The sequence below is a fragment of the Primulina huaijiensis genome, chromosome 14, assembly GCF_012295235.1.
Source record: "Primulina huaijiensis isolate GDHJ02 chromosome 14, ASM1229523v2, whole genome shotgun sequence".
Classification (NCBI taxonomy): Eukaryota; Viridiplantae; Streptophyta; class Magnoliopsida; order Lamiales; family Gesneriaceae; genus Primulina; species Primulina huaijiensis.
In genome coordinates this window covers 3,423,729-3,440,999 of record NC_133319.1, presented here as the reverse complement: position 1 = coordinate 3,440,999, position 17,271 = coordinate 3,423,729, and the positions used below count along the sequence as shown (strand labels likewise).

Sequence of the window (17,271 nt, the reverse complement as noted above, 5' to 3'; positions counted from 1 at the left end):
CCAATCGATTACTTGGATTAATATGTATATTCGTTCAATTTCTAATATATCAATTACTAAATCTATGTAGATGTAATAGAAATTACGATGGATTTGAAATTAACTCAATATATGTTTCATTTCAAATTCATCGTTCAAATGTATGTAGCCAGCCTTGTGTTTCTTGTTTTCTATGATTTGGATTCAACATGGAGGCAGATGAAAACTAATTATCAAAATTCTTAAGGTTTGAATAATCATCCTTAATATCGACTTTTAAGAGAAACCATTGTAGTTATCTCAATATGTTTTGTGAAGCTTTTTGTGCAGTTTGATTCAACAATTATTCCTGGTTTTATTCCACCTTTATGCAACAACGAATTTTAATCTAGAACAACAAGGTCATCCACACCGGTAGTAATCTAGAACAACAAGGTCATCAACACGATGACTACAACGGAGAAAGTAGCAAAAACCGGGGTGGAGCTAAATCTGTATCCTTCATATTGGTATAAACTAGTTCCGGTGAAACCTAGCGACTGGTTGCAGCCATTGTTAATGGTTTGGTTGAGATCTTCGATGGTAGTTTTATTTGATGTCAAGTTTTCAAGTTTAAGACGATGTTTCTAATATGAGACTCAATTGTAATAATCGTCATTCTGTACTGAAAAAAAAGAAAGAAATTTACTTTGAAAAATACATGTTATTTGTTGAATGTTCACATGCAAAGAGCTTCAGTTTTAGTAAGAGGGGAAGAGTTATGGATTTATGACATTGTTCGAGGAACGCTGTCGGAGGAAATGATCGTCAACAAAGACATTTTATTGCGTTGTAAATTTTTATCCAAAATTTGTATCATTTTATGATGTCAAGTGAATCGCTAGAAACATGTGAAGTGTGTGGATAACCCAATAATGAAAGTTTCGTAAGGGATTGGAGCAAGCTACCATGAGACAAAAGATTTTCTTTCTAAAGAGATTCAATTTAGAACTCTTATATGTCTAAAGTTCATTGTTGAAATAATTTCAGATGTTTTATCTGATTTTAACCGTTTCAACGAACAATTCGAAATACCTTGATTTTTTTAAAACAGTCCGAGTCAAATAGCAATGATTTGAAGCACTTATTTTTACACTATTTCGTAAATCCAACAACTCGATCGTATGATTTCCAATCCTAGCAGGGAAAGAAGTGAAACGGATACAATTCAGTGAAAATAATCTCATATCAAGCTTCCATGTAGGCCCCGCTGGAATATGAGACCCTATTCCCGATAAGTAATTTACAGTATTTTTTAAAAGATAGTTATGTATTTGATTTAAAATGAATTACGTGTTTGAGTGACATTAATTACTCATAGACAATGATTCAAGAAAGTGTTTAATGGTAATTTGAACTCCAAAAGCGTCAAAGTTAGATTTGGAATAGATATACTATTCACTGTTATTTTTAATTTTATAAAAATGGGATTGCATGTCAAATTAAATAAGATTAAAGTCCGAAGACAGATTTTTACTAACAATACACAAAAAAATTTTGTTCGATTGTTTCACGAGTTAATTTTTTGAAACATATCTTTTACACAACATATTAAAAATATTATTGTTTATGACAAAAAATATTATTTTCATGATATGTAAGAATCGAATTAACTCGTCTCATATATACAGTAGATCCGTAAGATCATTTTACAAAACAGAATATAGCAGCCGATCTCCTTCTGTCTCCTATTCCGATGATAAATTTTGAAACTAGGTATCCAGAATGAAATTGGTTGCTTTATTTTTTATTTTTTTTTAGTGGACATGATTTCAATTCGATAATATAATTATTTTTAAATACAGTTTACACCATAAATAAACTATTTTCACACGCTGTGAAAATACACACACAACACGTACAAAACGACTGGGAACAAATACGAAATAGGTACATATAAAGACAAGGTTACGTTTGACTTAAAATTTATACAACGGAAGTATACGCTGGATGTACTTTTCCTCGCAGCCTCTCTTTCCGATCTGTCTTGCTGAAGCTAGATCCATTGGATTTCGTTCATCAAGAAATAATCATAAAAGGTCAGCCATTTTTCTGGCCATTCTTTTTGCTTTCTTTTTGCACAACTTTTATTCGATTAATTTTCGCATAATTATTTTATTTTTCTGTTAGCTTGTCGATTGATTTCATGAAAATCCCTCTTCTTCCACTGATTTCTTTATCTCGTTTTTTTTTTCCTTCTAGTTTTTGCTGCTGGGGATTATGATTTAGTACTGGAAATAGCTTGCTTCCTGATCTTGAAATTTGAACCTTTGCCGCGAAGCTTCTGTTGGGCAATTGTTTGTTGAATGAACTTGAAACTTTTCCCATCTTCACAAGTTTCTCCATTTTAACACGCGAATCATATCTAATACCAAAAATATTCATAATAAATATTTCATTTTTCTGATGTTTATTTGTTGATAGCTATGATATTACAGTGAAGTAGCTGTCATTATCACGATGAACTTGCTGAATCTATCTCCTTTCTTGGAAAGTACACTGGCTTTTTGTGTACATAAATAATATATTTAAGTTATTAGTGATCTTTGTTAATTGTTATCGAATTTTTTTTCGGTTCTATTTAATATTATTATTAGTATTATTAATATTATTATCTTTACTGTTTTATAAATGATTGGAGACTTAGATAAACTGCTCTGGTACCTTATATGACACCAAAACTTTTGTTCTCCTTCTATCTAATATCTTTTGTCGGTGTTACTTTTTATTACTTTGATTTTATATGTTTTTTTTTTAAATTTCATTTTTCTGATTTTTATTTGTTGATAGCTTTGATTGTTTACGTGCAAAAGTTATCAAGTACTTCATATAGAGATGAAACAAAGGTAATCGAAACTAAAATTTTGTGTTTATTTGTGTACAAACACATTTGAAATTGCAAAATCTTGATCAAACATCAAATTTTCTCCGGTCGAACATACTCTGTCCACTAGTAGAAGTGTTACTCTGAATGTCTGTGAACCGAACTTTTAGATCAAAGTAGCAGCGTCCAAGTCTTAGGTACTTTTCAAAAGTCACCTTAGTGTTTACTAAAAGGGAATTTATGTATCTCGACATAACGACGTGTATCAGACGCTAGTTGAGAGAATTTATGAAAATGTAATATGATAAGATTTGAGTTTGTAAAATGGACTTCAAGTTGCAACTCATACTTATTGAATGAGTTATCGGAAATGATATATTTTGTTAGACTTTAATTGTTAGACAAATTAGTAGTAGAACTTCAAGATTTCTTTTTGTTTAAATGGGAAATATTTGCCCTGCTCCCTCCTGCTAGGTTCGTCCCTACAGACTAATTTGCGGATGATTCTTAACAGTAAATTAGTGCGGCAAACTTAAGAGAGTCGATAGTAATAGTTTAATGTAATGCAATGGATGGATACATACATATTAACACTATTATAGATTAGTTTGTTTATTTTGCCGCTTTCCATTTGCTTGTTTCTTATGAGATCTTAAACTCCTTTGCTACAGGCGAGGACAAATAGAATGAAGAGATTGAAATCAAAGAAGTCTCACTCTTGGTGGTGGGATAGCTACATTAATCCTACAAACTCCAAGTGGCTACAAGATAATCTTGAAGGTTAGATATTTGGAATTGAACATACATTTAACATTGTATAATTTCTTAGCTACATTTGGTTGAATATAAGGTTTCCATTACATTGATTTCGTAACGTATTTGATGACTTAAAAAATCTGTTTGGGTACACAATTAGTGTAATGAGGTACATATGAACATTCAGTTGATGAAACAATAGTAGTAAGAGAAAATTATTTGAAACACTCATCTTAAAAAGGATTATGTGTCACAGAATGTCATTTACTAAAGTCTTGCATATTATGGACTTTGGTTTCTGTTGAAGTTGTGCTTGGAGCGATCGGAAGATTCATGTTTCTATTGAGAATATGCAAAACTAACTTGGGTTACAATGCTAACACTATTTAAAGGCTTATTTCGAATATTCTCTCAACATCCCCCCTTCAAGGTTGCAACTCAAGCAACACAGCAACCTGGAGAAAAAAAAAAAAGACAACACATTAACTTCTGTTGCAAGGTTGATGGAGGCCGCGAACACCAACTTTGGATGCCAAATAAGAATGTTGAGGGCTTCCCAAAGCTTTAGTAAAGATATCACCCAGTTGTTCGGTGGTGGGAATATGTGCGGTAACTATCGTACCATCTTTAACTCGTTCACGTACCAAATGACAATCAATTTCAATATGCTTTGTACACTCATGATACATGGGATTTGCCGCAATGTGTATAGCAGCAGTATTGTCACAAAAAAGAATGGTTGGAGTTGACAAATTTAGACCAATATCTATTAACAATACAGAAATCCATACAACCTCACAAGTTGTGAAAGCCATCGCACGATACTCAGCTTCTGCCTAGGATCTGGAGACAGTGCGTTGCTTCTTGGTCTTCCAAGACAATAGAGAGTCTCCTAATTTAAAACAATATCATGTGAGAGAACGATGTGTCATCGAGCATGAAGCCCAATCTGAATCACAATAAGCAGAAAGAGAAGAGAATGCATTCACAGATAACATGACACCCAAACCAGGTGATTTCTTGAGGTATCTGACTATACGAATGGCTGCACCCAAATGCAACTGCTTTGGTGAGTGCATAAATTGAGTTAAATGTTGCATCGCATAGCATATATCCGGTCTTGTAATTGTCAAATATAACAATCGGCCTACTAATCGTTCATATACACTTGCATCCTTCAACCTGACATCTTCAGAACCGTCATGACTAGACTTATGCATGATAACATCCGACTCATGACAAGTGGATTTCTTACTTTGTTCCATTGGGGTATCAAATGGCCGAGCACCTGCTACACATGTATCTGCAATTAGTTCCAACTCATATTTGCGTTGATTTAAGTAAATTCCTTCTTTGGATCTTGCAACTTCAATCCCTAAAAAATATCCTAGGTTTCCAAGATCCTTAATCTGCGATTTGGAATGCAAAAAATTCTGAAGTGTTTGAATTGCCCTCGAACTACCTCCCGTGATAACAATATCATCTACATAGACAATAAGAAGAGTGATACAATGTGGTTCATGTTTGACAAATAATGAGTAATCATACTGAGATTGACGAAAGGCTGCTTCAAACATAACCGCTGCAAACTTAATGTTCCATTGTCGAAAGGCTTGTCGTAATCCATACAAGGACTTTCTTAACTTGTAGACCTTGCGCTCCCCTTGCAATAGCTTGAGTGTTAGCTGATGGAGATCCATCTTCCATGAAAGAAGTGGTACATGGAAAAACAGGAGCCTGAGAATGTTCAGCCATAAAGGGAAATATATTCTCATGGAAAGTTACATCTCTAGAAACAAACACTCGTTTTGTATGCAAGTCTAGGACCTTATTCCTTTTTTGTACAGTTGAATAGCCCAAGAAATCACAACGAGCAGCTCTAGGAGAAAATTTGTGCCCAACCGGCAGAATAGAAGTATAACATAAGCATCCAAATGTTCGTAGATGATCAAATGCAAGGGATTTATGGAAAAGAATCTCAAAAGGCGTCTTATTGCTCAAAATAAGGGTAGGAGTTCTATTAATAAAATAAACCGTTGTCAATACATAATCCCCTCAATATTTTAATGGGACAGAAGGCTGAAATTTCAACGATCTAGCCACATTAAGAACGTGTCTATGTTTTCTCTGTACCAATCCGTTTTGCTGAGGAGTATATGGACAAGAGCTTTGATGTATTATCCCAAGGGATTGAAAAAGACTATTGCAACCAGAATTGAAAGAATATGCTGCATTGTCAGTCCTAATGATTTTAACTTTGGTCGAAAATTGAGAATCAACCATGGCAAGAAAAACTTGAATCATCCCAAGTGTATCTTATTAAAGCCGTGATTGTAATTTAAAAGAAACGGATTTTATTTTTCTTGCAATCCTTTCCTTAATTTAGTATAAATAAGCTTAAGTTGTTAGTTGTATACTAAGATTTTTTCCTGATTTCAATAAACGGTTTTCAACCATGGGAATTTCCCTCCCAAATTTGTTCTCTCTTTTACCTTTCAACATGGTATCAGAGCCATAAGGTGCTCTCTCTGGATTTGTTTCGAAGATTGATTGATTGTTGTTCCTTCTCTTTCTCAGAATCGATTTCTTCATGGCTTCGTCTTCAATTGATGTTTTAGATCCACTATATGTTGGTTCATCAGACATACCAGGGCTCAATTTGATCAATGAGCAGCTGATTGGTACTGAAAATTACGGGATCTGGAGTCGCGCAATGAGAATTGGCCTACGAGCTAGGAATAAACTTGCATTTGTTGATGGCAGCTATCCGAAATCTTGTGACGTTGCCTATCTGCTCATGTGAGTCTTCCAAGAAATTTATCGCTTTTGATCAGCAACACAAACTCCTTCAATTTCTCATGGGACTTAATGAGAGTTTCACTCACATCCGAAGTCACATCTTAATGATGGATCCTCTCCCTACGGTGAGTAATGCTTTCGCCATTATCTCGCAAGAGGAGTCACATCGTAGTTTGCTAAGTATGCCTCCACAAAGGCTGGAACCTTCTGCTTTCTTTTCTGCCCAAAATAGAAAGAAGATTGACATCCGATGTGAACATTGCAATATGCTGGGTCATAACAAAGACACTTGCTTCAAACTACATGGTTATCCTCCTGGTCACAAATTTTACAATGGATCATGGAAAGCTGGTAACCAAAGATTTGATAGAGAAGGATGTGACAAAGGCAGAGTAATGGGCAAGGCTAATACAACTGTTGCTGATGTTGATAAGGTTGAGCAGCCCGGTGCAGCCACAAGTTCAGGATCATTTTTTCACCGGATCAATATGCGGCAATTTTGAAGCTTCTTGAAAAGGAACAAATCAGTGACAAACAGAATCTTCCTACTGTGAACATGGCAGATAATGATGTTGAATGGATTATTGATTCTGGTGCTAATGATCATATGGTTGGCCTTGATGGATTGCCACATGTTACTAGATCTCAGGTAGATGCCACGGGTTCAATCCAATTGCCAAATGGTAGTGCCACCAAAATTAGCAGCCTAGGTGCCATTCCCATAAATCATACCAGTACATTATCAAATGTCCTTGTTGTCCCAGACTTTCGTCATAATCTTCTTTCCATTTCAAAATTCACTAAAGATCATCATTGTTTTGTCACCTTCTTTCCCCGATTTTGTGTGTTTCAGGGACTCTCAAATGGGAAGATAGTGGGGATTGGTAAAGAGAGACATGGACTTCACTACCTAAACAACGCAAGTCTGAAGCTTCTGGATGTATCACCTACTTCTCCCTTACCTGATTCTAGAATACCTATGTATAGGTCATTGCTTTCTGCTGTAAATAATACACAGACAAATAAGGAATCCTTATGGCATCAACGCCTAGGACATATCTCTTTGACTAGGATGCAAATGTTGCCGTTTTTACCAACTAACTTTCATTTGTCTCACTGTAACATTTGCCCTTTATCAAAGCAAACTCGCATTTGTTTTCCTAAGAAAAGATCAGTAGATTCTTCATTTGCTTTTCAATTGATCCATATGGATGTTTGGGGACCCTTCCATACACCCACATACAATGGGGAACGGTATTTTCTAACCATAGTGGATGACTACACACGAGCAACTTGGGTCTACTTGTTACACTCGAAGCTCGATGTTCTTCCAATGGTTAAAAGATTTCTATCTCTTTCCAAAACCCAATTTTCCACTGATGTTAAAGTGATTCGAACTGATAATGCGATGGAATTTTTCCAACTTGATTGTACTGATCTGTTTCATTCCTTAGGTATTATCCACCAAAGTTCTTGCCTTTATACCCCTCAACAAAATGGACTTGTTGAGCGCAAACACCGTCACATTCTCAATGTTGCTCGCTCATTAAAATTTCAAGCATCTCTACCTGATACATACTGGGGTGATTGTGTTCTCACTTCGGTTTACCTCATCAATCGCACCCCAACACCACTTTTATCTAACAAAACACCTTTTGAAGCTTTATTTGGTATCACTCCTTCTTATTCTCATTTACGAGTCTTCGGTTGCCTATGTTATGCTTCTACACTGCCTCGAGGGGATAAATTTGCTCCCCGTGCTAGTGCCTGTCTTTTCCTTGGCTACTCAAATTCTCAAAAAAGATATAAAGTCCAGGACTTAACCACAAAGAAAATATTTGTCTCTCGTGATGTTTTGTTCCATGAAACTTTTTTTCCTTGATCACATACTAATCACAATGCATCCATTTTCCTCTTCTTTCCGTTAATATACCAATTGAAACAATTCTTGCTGATACATTGTCACCCTTTCCACAACCACAAATTCCTAACCTTGACACTTGTCTTCCTCGACGTTCTACTAGCATTTCCAGACCACCAATTTGTACTTGTACTCGTCCACTTCTTCTTCTTTACATCCCATCTCTAGTTACCTCACTTATAATAAGTTGTCTCCCTGTTACAAAGTCTTCCTTTCAAAAATTTCTGCCAGCAAAGAACCTACCTCTTATCATGAGGCAATAATTGATCCCCGTTGGCAATCTGCTATGGATCTTGAGCTGCAGGCGTTAGAAAATAACCATACATGGGAAATAGTTGATTTGCCATTGGGAAAGGTTCCTATTGGAAATCAATGGGTATACAAGATTAAATACAATTCTGATGGTAGCGTGGATCGATATAAGGCTCGACTTGTAGCCAAAGGATATACCCAACTTTATGGAATAGACTTTCATGACACCTTTTCTCCCGTAGCTAAAATCACCACTGTGAGATGCCTTCTTACTGTTGCTGCCATGTTTCATTGGCCTTTGTTTCAAATGGATGTTACTAATGCCTTCCTTCAAGGGGACCTTGATGAGGAGATTTATATGGTGTTACCCCAAAGGCTTCGAAGACAGGAGGAGGATCATGAGGGACTTCGAAGCAAGGGGGAGAATAAAGGGATCAAGGTGTGCAAATTAATGAAATCATTATATGGCCTCAAACAAGCATCGCGACAATGGAATATTAAATTTGCATTCATCGTGGAAAAGGCTGGCTTTTGTCAATCCACGCATGACCACTCAATGTTTGTCCAGAAAGAATATGTTTTTATTACCATATTGCTAGTCTATGTCGACGATATAGTGATCATTGGTAACCATCAAGCTTCGATCGAATCATTGAAGAACCATCTGCACAAGCATATCAGAATTAAGGACTTGGGGATGTTGAAATATTTTCTTGGCATAGAGGTTGCTCGATCAAAAGATGGGATATGTTTGAATCAGAGGAAATATGCTCTGGAACTTATATCAGACGCAGGTTTGGCAGGTGCAAAAGCTTGTGACACTCCTATGGATCAAAACAGTAGGCTTACTTCAAAGGAATTTGACGAAAGCGTAGGAAAACATGCTGTTGATGATCAGCTATTAAGCAATGCGGGTGAATACAGAATGTTGATTGGTCGGCTTATATATCTTACCGTTACAAGGCCTGATATATGCTATGCTGTTCAAACACTAAGCCAATTCATGAATAATCCGAAATCATCACACTTAGAGGCAGCTTTGAGAGTGCTGCGATATCTGAAGTCTTCACCTGGTAAGGGAGTTTTGCTCTCTGCACAAAACTCTTCATCTTTAAAGGCTTATTGTGATTCAGACTGGGGAACTTGCCCCATGACGAGGAGGTCGGTCACTGGTTATTGCGTGAAACTTGGAGATTCGTTGCTGTCATGGAAAACCAAGAAGAAAGCGACAGTCTCGAGATCTTCGGCTGAAGCGACATATAGAGCAATGGCAAACACAACTTGCGAAGTAATTTGGTGGTTGGAATTCTCAAAGACATGGGAATACATTTAGCACTTCCAGTAATTATCTACTGTGACAGTATTGCCGCATTGCACATTGCAGCCAATCCAATGTACCACGAGAGGACTAAACATATCGAAATAGATTGTCACCTGGTGCGAGAAAAGATCTGTGATTAATTAATCAAAACATCTCATATTTCGACAGGAGAACAGCCGGCAGATTTATTAACCAAAGCGCTGGGAAAAGGCCAACACCATTATCTCATGTCCAAGCTTGGAATGCTGGATTTGTTCCAAGCTTGAGGGGTAGTGTTAAAGTCGTGATTGTAATTTAAAGAAACGGATTTTATTTTTCTTGCAATCCTTTCCTTACCTTAGTATAAATAGGCTTAAGCTGTTAGTTGTATACTAAGATTTTTTCCTGATTTCAATAAACGTTTTCAACCATGGGAATTTCCCTCCCAAATTTGTTCTCTCTTTTACCTTTCAACATATCTAGTTTGGAATCATAAAGAACACCCATGTGCCTCGAGAAAATTCATCTACAATGGTCAGGAATTATTTTTCTCCATTGTACGTAGGAGTGTTGAATGGACCTCATATATCCATGTGCACTAATTCAAACACTCAAGAAGTTTTAGTGTGACTTTCAGAGGGTAAACTCAACCTAGATTGCTTTGACATAGGACAAATAGAACAATGTGGCAATGCATCAATATTGGACATAAATGGCAGTAATTTCATTCTAGGACAAAGACATATGACCCAAACATTTATGCCAATCATAAAAGCTGACAGAGGAGTGAGAAACAAAAGGCTTGTCTACTGTCAAAGTATTACATCTTGTTTCAAAAGGGAAGAGATCTAGTTTCTGTGTTGATAAGCAACTTGGAGTAAAGTGATAGAGTCCACCCACTTCTCTACCAATCCCCATTATCCTCCCAGTCTTGAGGTCCTGAAACAAACAGAAAAATGGATAAAAACTGACAAAGGAATGGTGATGTTGGTGAATTCGGAAATGGACAAGAGATTGAATCTGAAATTGGGAATAGGTACAGTCCCTATCTTGCTTATGTATGTTTGACTACCATTTGGCATTCTCACAGATTTAGTGGAATCTGCTGTAGATTTCAAAATTTTCAACGAGGAGATATCTCCAACCAGGTGCTTATTTGCTCCAGTATCCACTATCCAAGCATGTGAGGCATGATGTGAATCTGAATTGTTACTTGCCATATTAATCATTGGCTGTGTGGTTGATTGAAGACTCGAATTTCCAAGTAGCTTCAGAATTTTTGCATATTGTGCAGCTGTAAAAATTTGAGCTCCATTTGGTGTGTCTGATTGTGGTGTTTCAGCATATCCATCTTCCACTAAATCGACTTCTCGCTGCACCTTTTTGTTTTTTTGAAACTATTTGCCAAATTTCTTAGTGTAAGACTTTCCTTGTTGGGGTTTATACAATTTATACCCAGTTGGATAACCATTGAGGCGAAAACAGTAATCTATTGTATGTCCAGCCCAGTAATAATAATCACATTTCATCTCTCTTGTGATCTGTACTCTTATCCTTATTCTGCAGAGAATAAAAAATTGATGTTGGAGCTTCATTCGAAGAAAGCGATCGATGCGATTCTTCTTTTGATAGCATAGAAAATGCTTGACTAACCGTTGGCAAGGGATTCATCATAAGGATGTGGCTCCTAATGTGTACATAGCTCTCATTTAATCCCATAAAAAATTGAGGCAATCACTGTTGTTGATCATGCTCAACATACTTCCTCGCCGTAGCACATTCACAGTAAGGCAGGGTAACTAGTGAAGAATATGCATCCCATAAGTGCTTCAATTTGCAGTAATAAGTTGAGATAGTGTTGCTGTCTTGTACCAAGCGACCTATATCACGATGAAATGAAAAATTATGGAACCATTTACCTTGTCAAATTGATCCTTAAGATCTGTCCACACAACCGAAACCTCGGTGGAATACATTATCTCGCCAAAAATATCCTTCGATACTCTGAGTTCATAATCCAGGATAACACTAAAGCATTATACCGTTCCCATTGTTGCAACATGAGATTGCCTGCAGCTGGTCGCTTACATGTACCATCAATGAACGCAACTTTATTCTTCGCACGCAACGCAATTAGCATAGCCCTACTCTAAATGTACTTCTCAACTCCAGTTAACTACTCATTAATTATATTCAAACCTGGAGTATCCGAAGCATGAATGGTCATCAGATCGTTGAAATTGTTAGCATTTGCCATACTTGCAGGAGCAGAGCAGAGAAATTAAAGTGAATCTTCAATCGCAGCTGGAAAAAAAATGAACGCAGTCTATGGCAATCACCAGTCACACTAGGTTTAGCTGGATCCCTAGATCAAACTCCATGCTCTGATACCATGTTGAAGTTGTGCTCGGAGCGATCGGAAGATTCATGTTTCTATTGAGAATATGCAAAACTAACTTGGGTTACAATGCTAACACTATTTATAGGCTTATTTCTAAAGGGTAGAAAACTAAGAAGCGTAAATACGCTTTCTGATTCTAATATGCTCAACAGTTTCAAATATAATGTTCTTGTGCACCACATTTATAAAAAGTATGACGCAAGATATGATAATTTTATTGATTTCAGAAGTGGAGGAGCTTGTAAAACGAATAATAAAAATCATCGAAGCGGACGCAGATTCATTTGCCAGAAGGGCTGAACTGTATTATAAGAGGAGACCAGAATTGCTCAATCTGGTTGAGGAGATTTATCGAACACATCGATCATTGGCTGAGCGATATGATGTCGTCGCCGGAGAACTCCGAAAAAGCATACCCTTTGATCTTGTATCTCAAGGTTCTGGAGTTTCTGATGTGGGTTCAGAACAGAGTATCCATTCTTCTGATCGAAAGAAAAGTCATGGTAAGTCCCGTGCAGCGGGATTTGATGTTTTTCTTGGTAGTGGTGGAAGTGGCTCGGAATTGAATAATAAAGGAGATGGGTCATCCAGTTCTGAATCGGAAACCGATGACTCCTCCATTGATAATTACAATATCACCCCGAGCAATGATGGTGAGACACAAGAACTGCGTCAGAAGAATATTGAGTTAGAGAACCAGCTTGGGGAGGTTAAAGAGAAGCTGAAGATGCTCCAAGAAGAGATTTCTGAAGAGCATAAGAAATCTCACGATGAGAATGCTGAATTTTCCTCCAAGATAGCTGTTTATGAAGAGGAACTGCGAGTTGCTAGAGAAAAGATACAGCATTCTGAAGAAGAAATTACTCACTTGACAATCGAGCTTCAAAAGTATCATCAGTCTTCGGAAGATTCAAACAATTCTGTTACTGATCCTAAAGTTTTGGATTCTAGTTCATTACAGGAGCTAAGTCCATCCCAAGAGCTTGGGGAGAACAGCAATCGTTCACAGGCGGAGGATTCTGACTCTGTCCACAACATTCAGATGCTTGAAGAAGAGCTGAGAATTGCGCAAGAGAAGCTTCATGATTCAGTAGAGGAAATCGAGAAATTCAGGCAGGAACTTATGAGCAAGGGCTCCTTGATTCAGAACATGCAGAATCAGCTCGAATCAGCTCAAACAGAGGTATCTGACACGAAAAACGAACTCGAGAAAGAGAAAAGAGAGATTTTGGAGCTGCGAGACGAAATAATCAGGTACAAAACCTGCTTTTCAGATAGCGATCGAGTTATCCTGGAATTAAAAGAAACGTTATCGAATGCCAACATGAGCTTATCTGAAGAAAACGAGCAACTTCAAACACAGATATCAAGAATGACAACGGAAAAAACTCACTTGGAGTACAACCTAGAAGAATTGGATTTACGTCGTCAGTCCTTAGAAGACGAACTGAGACAGGCCAAGGCTGGAAAAGACGAGAATGAAGGTGAATTCCGAGTTCAAATAGAACAGTTAAATGCTGATATTACTGAGAGGAATGATCGCTTGGAAGAACTAAACAAAACCTTTGATTCATTAAAGCTCAAACACGAAGGTCAGATGTCCAAGAAAGATGATCAGATCGATCAAATGAGCAAACATCTGCACCAACTGCATATTGAGCACGTTAAACTGATAGCTGGAGCCGAGAGGGCACACAAATTGTCAGAGGAGCTGGGATCGAGGGTTAAAGAACTGGGAAGGGAAATAGAGAGGAAACAAGAGACCATTCTAGAAGGAGCAGAAGAGAAACGAGAGGCAATCAGGCAGCTTTGCTTCTCGCTCGAGCATTACCGTGATGGGTATCATCAGCTTCGCCAGGTCATTTTGGGCCACAAGCGATTGCCTGTGATGGTATCCTGAGTTTTAGTCCTACTTTTGAGGCGTATCATGTTTACCGGGCTGTCTTAATCCGGATTTTGTTTCGTCCTGTGTTTCTAGTCAGTCAGCAGATGCTCATAAACTACTTCAGCTGTTGTGTTACGGTTGTCACTGAGTTCTAAAAGGAAGAAGAAGATGCGATGATACCAAGTGTAATGTGTTGGATTCCCTTGTCGATTATTGTTTTCTTAAAGGGCATCATCCGCATTCATGTGTAACGTTCATCTTTTGTCCGATTTAGACCGTGTCAAATAATTAAAATGAATTTAGTATTTCTGTTTCTTTTTTCTTTTTTTTTTTAAAAAATATGTTATTGAAACTATTACGTATTCCTAGGTGTCGTGATTTTGTGTGTGTGTGTGTGTGTGTGTATATATATATATGTCAATTAATGATTTTTTAACATTTTTTATTCATATATTGTGACTAAAAGAATTCATTTTACATCTCAAATTTTAAATTAGTGGAAGGAAGATTGGGGTCACTAATAGCAATTGACTCCCTTTCAGTAATTATTCTTAGTGTTCATTTATATTTCAATTGATTCATATATATAGGTCTATCTGAATTTTCACGCAATTTTAAAAAGTTATTAAAAAAGCAAATTTTATAATGAAATTTCATCTTATTAAGTGAATGCTTTAGTAGAATAAAAAATTTGTTATAATTAATTAATGTTTGAAGATATAAACTTCATTTATTATCTGCATTAATTATATTAATTATTTTATCAGTTCAAATTTGAATTTAATTCCTATTTATGTCAATTCAATCGTAATTTATGAATTTATTAAAATTGAAATCTACTTAAAAATAATCTACTTCTAAATTTTTGCATTCTTATATCAATTCATATAATTTTGGGATATGATTTCATGTTAATTTGATATATTTAGTTGTTAATATAAATTGTATAAATAATTAAGTTGATTTCTATTTATTTTAAAAATTCAAATTTGAATGACTTCCTTGAAAATATAAACTTTATTTAAATGTTATAATTATCATTTTATTTAATTTTGAATACGATTTTGAGTTTTGTGTTATTTTCATAAATTAAGTAATCATTATTCTCTAAAATATTAAATAAAATGTACAATTTTTCATATAATATTATGTTTTCCAACTTTTTAGTGAACAATGTCATCATAAATTTTTGGTATATTGAATGTTCATAAATTGATATTATTATAATTTATCTTAATCAGAACTTTATATAAAATTTTTTAAAAAAAATTAAAAAATTTTAATCAAAATTTATTCATCTAATAAATTACAAAAAAAATTTTGAAAAATATTTATTTAATCTTTAAAATTTTGATAGATAGAATAATATATAATTTTTTAGATATATATATTTTTAATTAATAACAGTTTTCACTAAGACAATATACCGATTGTAATGATAAAGAAGTCAATTTGACGACAAAAGTTTTTTTTATCATCGTATGAGTCTTATCTCAAATGATTTAAACATTTGTGTATAATAATTTTTTATAAAAATATTTAAAATTTAAATATATTCATTACATGATATCAATAATTTTAAGTGATTAGTCAAATACTCATATTTCATTAATTTTAATAATTAGTTACATAACTTACATTAAATGATAATATGTGCATCGCAAGAGTGAAATACTATGTTAGGATCAGGTGACTGGTTAGAAGATGAGTTGAATATACAATCACAATAATTTGTCCGAAATTCGGTTGGGTTAACAACTTTGAATTTTGCAAATCTGGATAAGTTAATGTCAGTTGGCTATTCAGATAAATTATGTGCGGAAGCATGCTAGACTGACAGATTGAAAACTCAAAAATTGCTAAGTAAGAAAAATAATTGTTTTATCAAGAGTAGGTTGACTAAAATGTAAATAATACAAAGATTTTTTTGGATGTTCCGATATTTAAACAATTCCTACGTCATTCCTTTTTCCTTGTAGGAAGAATGTTCACTAGAAAACTTTAGAAATTACAACTTTTGTATCAACCCGATTCAGTCAGGCTTTATCACTATCTAACTGAAACTTCTAGTTTAGCTTACTTAACCAATTTAATTATGTTTCATGCTCATATCTATTAATAATAATAAAAATTGTTAAAAAACATATGTATTAAATAATAAAAATACATTATTTATATATGTGTGATATATATAGGTCAAACTATTGTAGATTTTTCTATACGTGTTGTATTGCACGGCTCACGGTATATGAATGCTAAAACTGCACTTCCCCAACAATAAGATATTACACGATCAATATAATGCCGCAGTTGCAAAAACATGAGTTTAGCCGACCCTCTTTGATAATCCGAGAATAATATTCCTCCAATTACATCAATGCTACACAAAGGGTATATTTCACGACCTCTACTTCCGAACTATTATCATCAATAAAGGTAGAAATACAATGATCGTATAGTACAGTCATAGACAATTAACCACCTTTAAAATGCGATGATGATAACGTAAATCCCAACAACTCAAGACATATATATTGTCATTGACCAACTGTACGTGAAACATCTATTCCAGTCAGTGAGTCACCATCAATTGTTAGACCTCAAATTGTCAAAACATCTTTCAACGCGACAGTTGATTCACCACATCCGAAATGAAAAATGTGTGTCTCTTGTTGCGATCATTCAACAAGAGCAGCAATCAAATGATCGTCAAACACTCAAAAATTACATTATAATACCTCATATTTAAGTATGCAAGAACACGATTGTGTAAATAATTTCCATCATATAACATCAAAACCAGATTGTTTGATTGCTTAACTCTTACAATATCATCAACAATTTTGGAAGAAAATGTTGATGACATATATGTTACTTGCAAGTAGATAACACTGAGATCTTGTGGCCTCGATTTTCTGTCATTCTGAAATAATTTGTCAAAACAATAAATTAGTACAAAATATTCTAATAATAAATGAAATAATACCTGTAAAACTAAAATTTAAAAAGTTATTAATCATAAATTAAAAATAATAATATAATATTTGTATAAAATAAAAAATTTAATCTTCATTTTTCATATAAACAAATAATTGTTCTTGTATGGACAAATAAT

General features: G+C 35.0%; 1 protein-coding gene and 1 long non-coding RNA gene across 4 annotated transcripts; one reads left to right on the top strand and one right to left on the bottom strand.

Moving 5' to 3' along the window:
• The first annotated feature begins 1,875 nt into the window (after positions 1-1,875).
• LOC140956938 (uncharacterized) lies at positions 1,876-14,483 on the top strand. Of its 3 annotated transcripts, XM_073413902.1 has the most exons (4): positions 1,876-2,057; positions 2,221-2,304; positions 3,514-3,622; positions 12,499-14,483. In XM_073413902.1, exons 3-4 carry the CDS (start codon positions 3,529-3,531, stop codon positions 14,169-14,171), a joined length of 1,767 nt encoding a protein of 588 aa, XP_073270003.1. In that variant the 5' UTR covers positions 1,876-2,057; positions 2,221-2,304; positions 3,514-3,528; the 3' UTR covers positions 14,172-14,483. The 3 variants fall into 3 exon arrangements, with proteins under 3 accessions (XP_073270003.1, XP_073270002.1, XP_073270001.1); XM_073413901.1 differs by lacking the exon at positions 2,221-2,304; XM_073413900.1 differs by lacking the exons at positions 1,876-2,057; positions 2,221-2,304 and adding an exon at positions 2,615-2,864.
• Positions 3,629-12,593, bottom strand: LOC140956939 (uncharacterized). The gene is made up of 3 exons (XR_012171561.1): positions 12,470-12,593; positions 11,238-12,397; positions 3,629-4,427 (listed from the first exon to the last, which is right to left on the bottom strand). It is a non-coding gene; the product is annotated as an uncharacterized lncRNA (long non-coding RNA).
• Positions 14,484-17,271: the final 2,788 nt, after the last annotated feature.

Excerpts from the sequence above, each read along its gene's own strand:
- LOC140956938 (XM_073413900.1), top strand. The coding sequence starts at position 2,688 with ATGACACCAAAACTTTTGTTCTCCTTCTATCTAATATCTTTTGTCGGT. Across the intron at positions 2,865-3,513 it reads CATATAGAGATGAAACAAAG|GCGAGGACAAATAGAATGAA; the intron begins GTAATCGAAACT and ends CCTTTGCTACAG. Across the intron at positions 3,623-12,498 it reads GCTACAAGATAATCTTGAAG|AAGTGGAGGAGCTTGTAAAA; the intron begins GTTAGATATTTG and ends TATTGATTTCAG.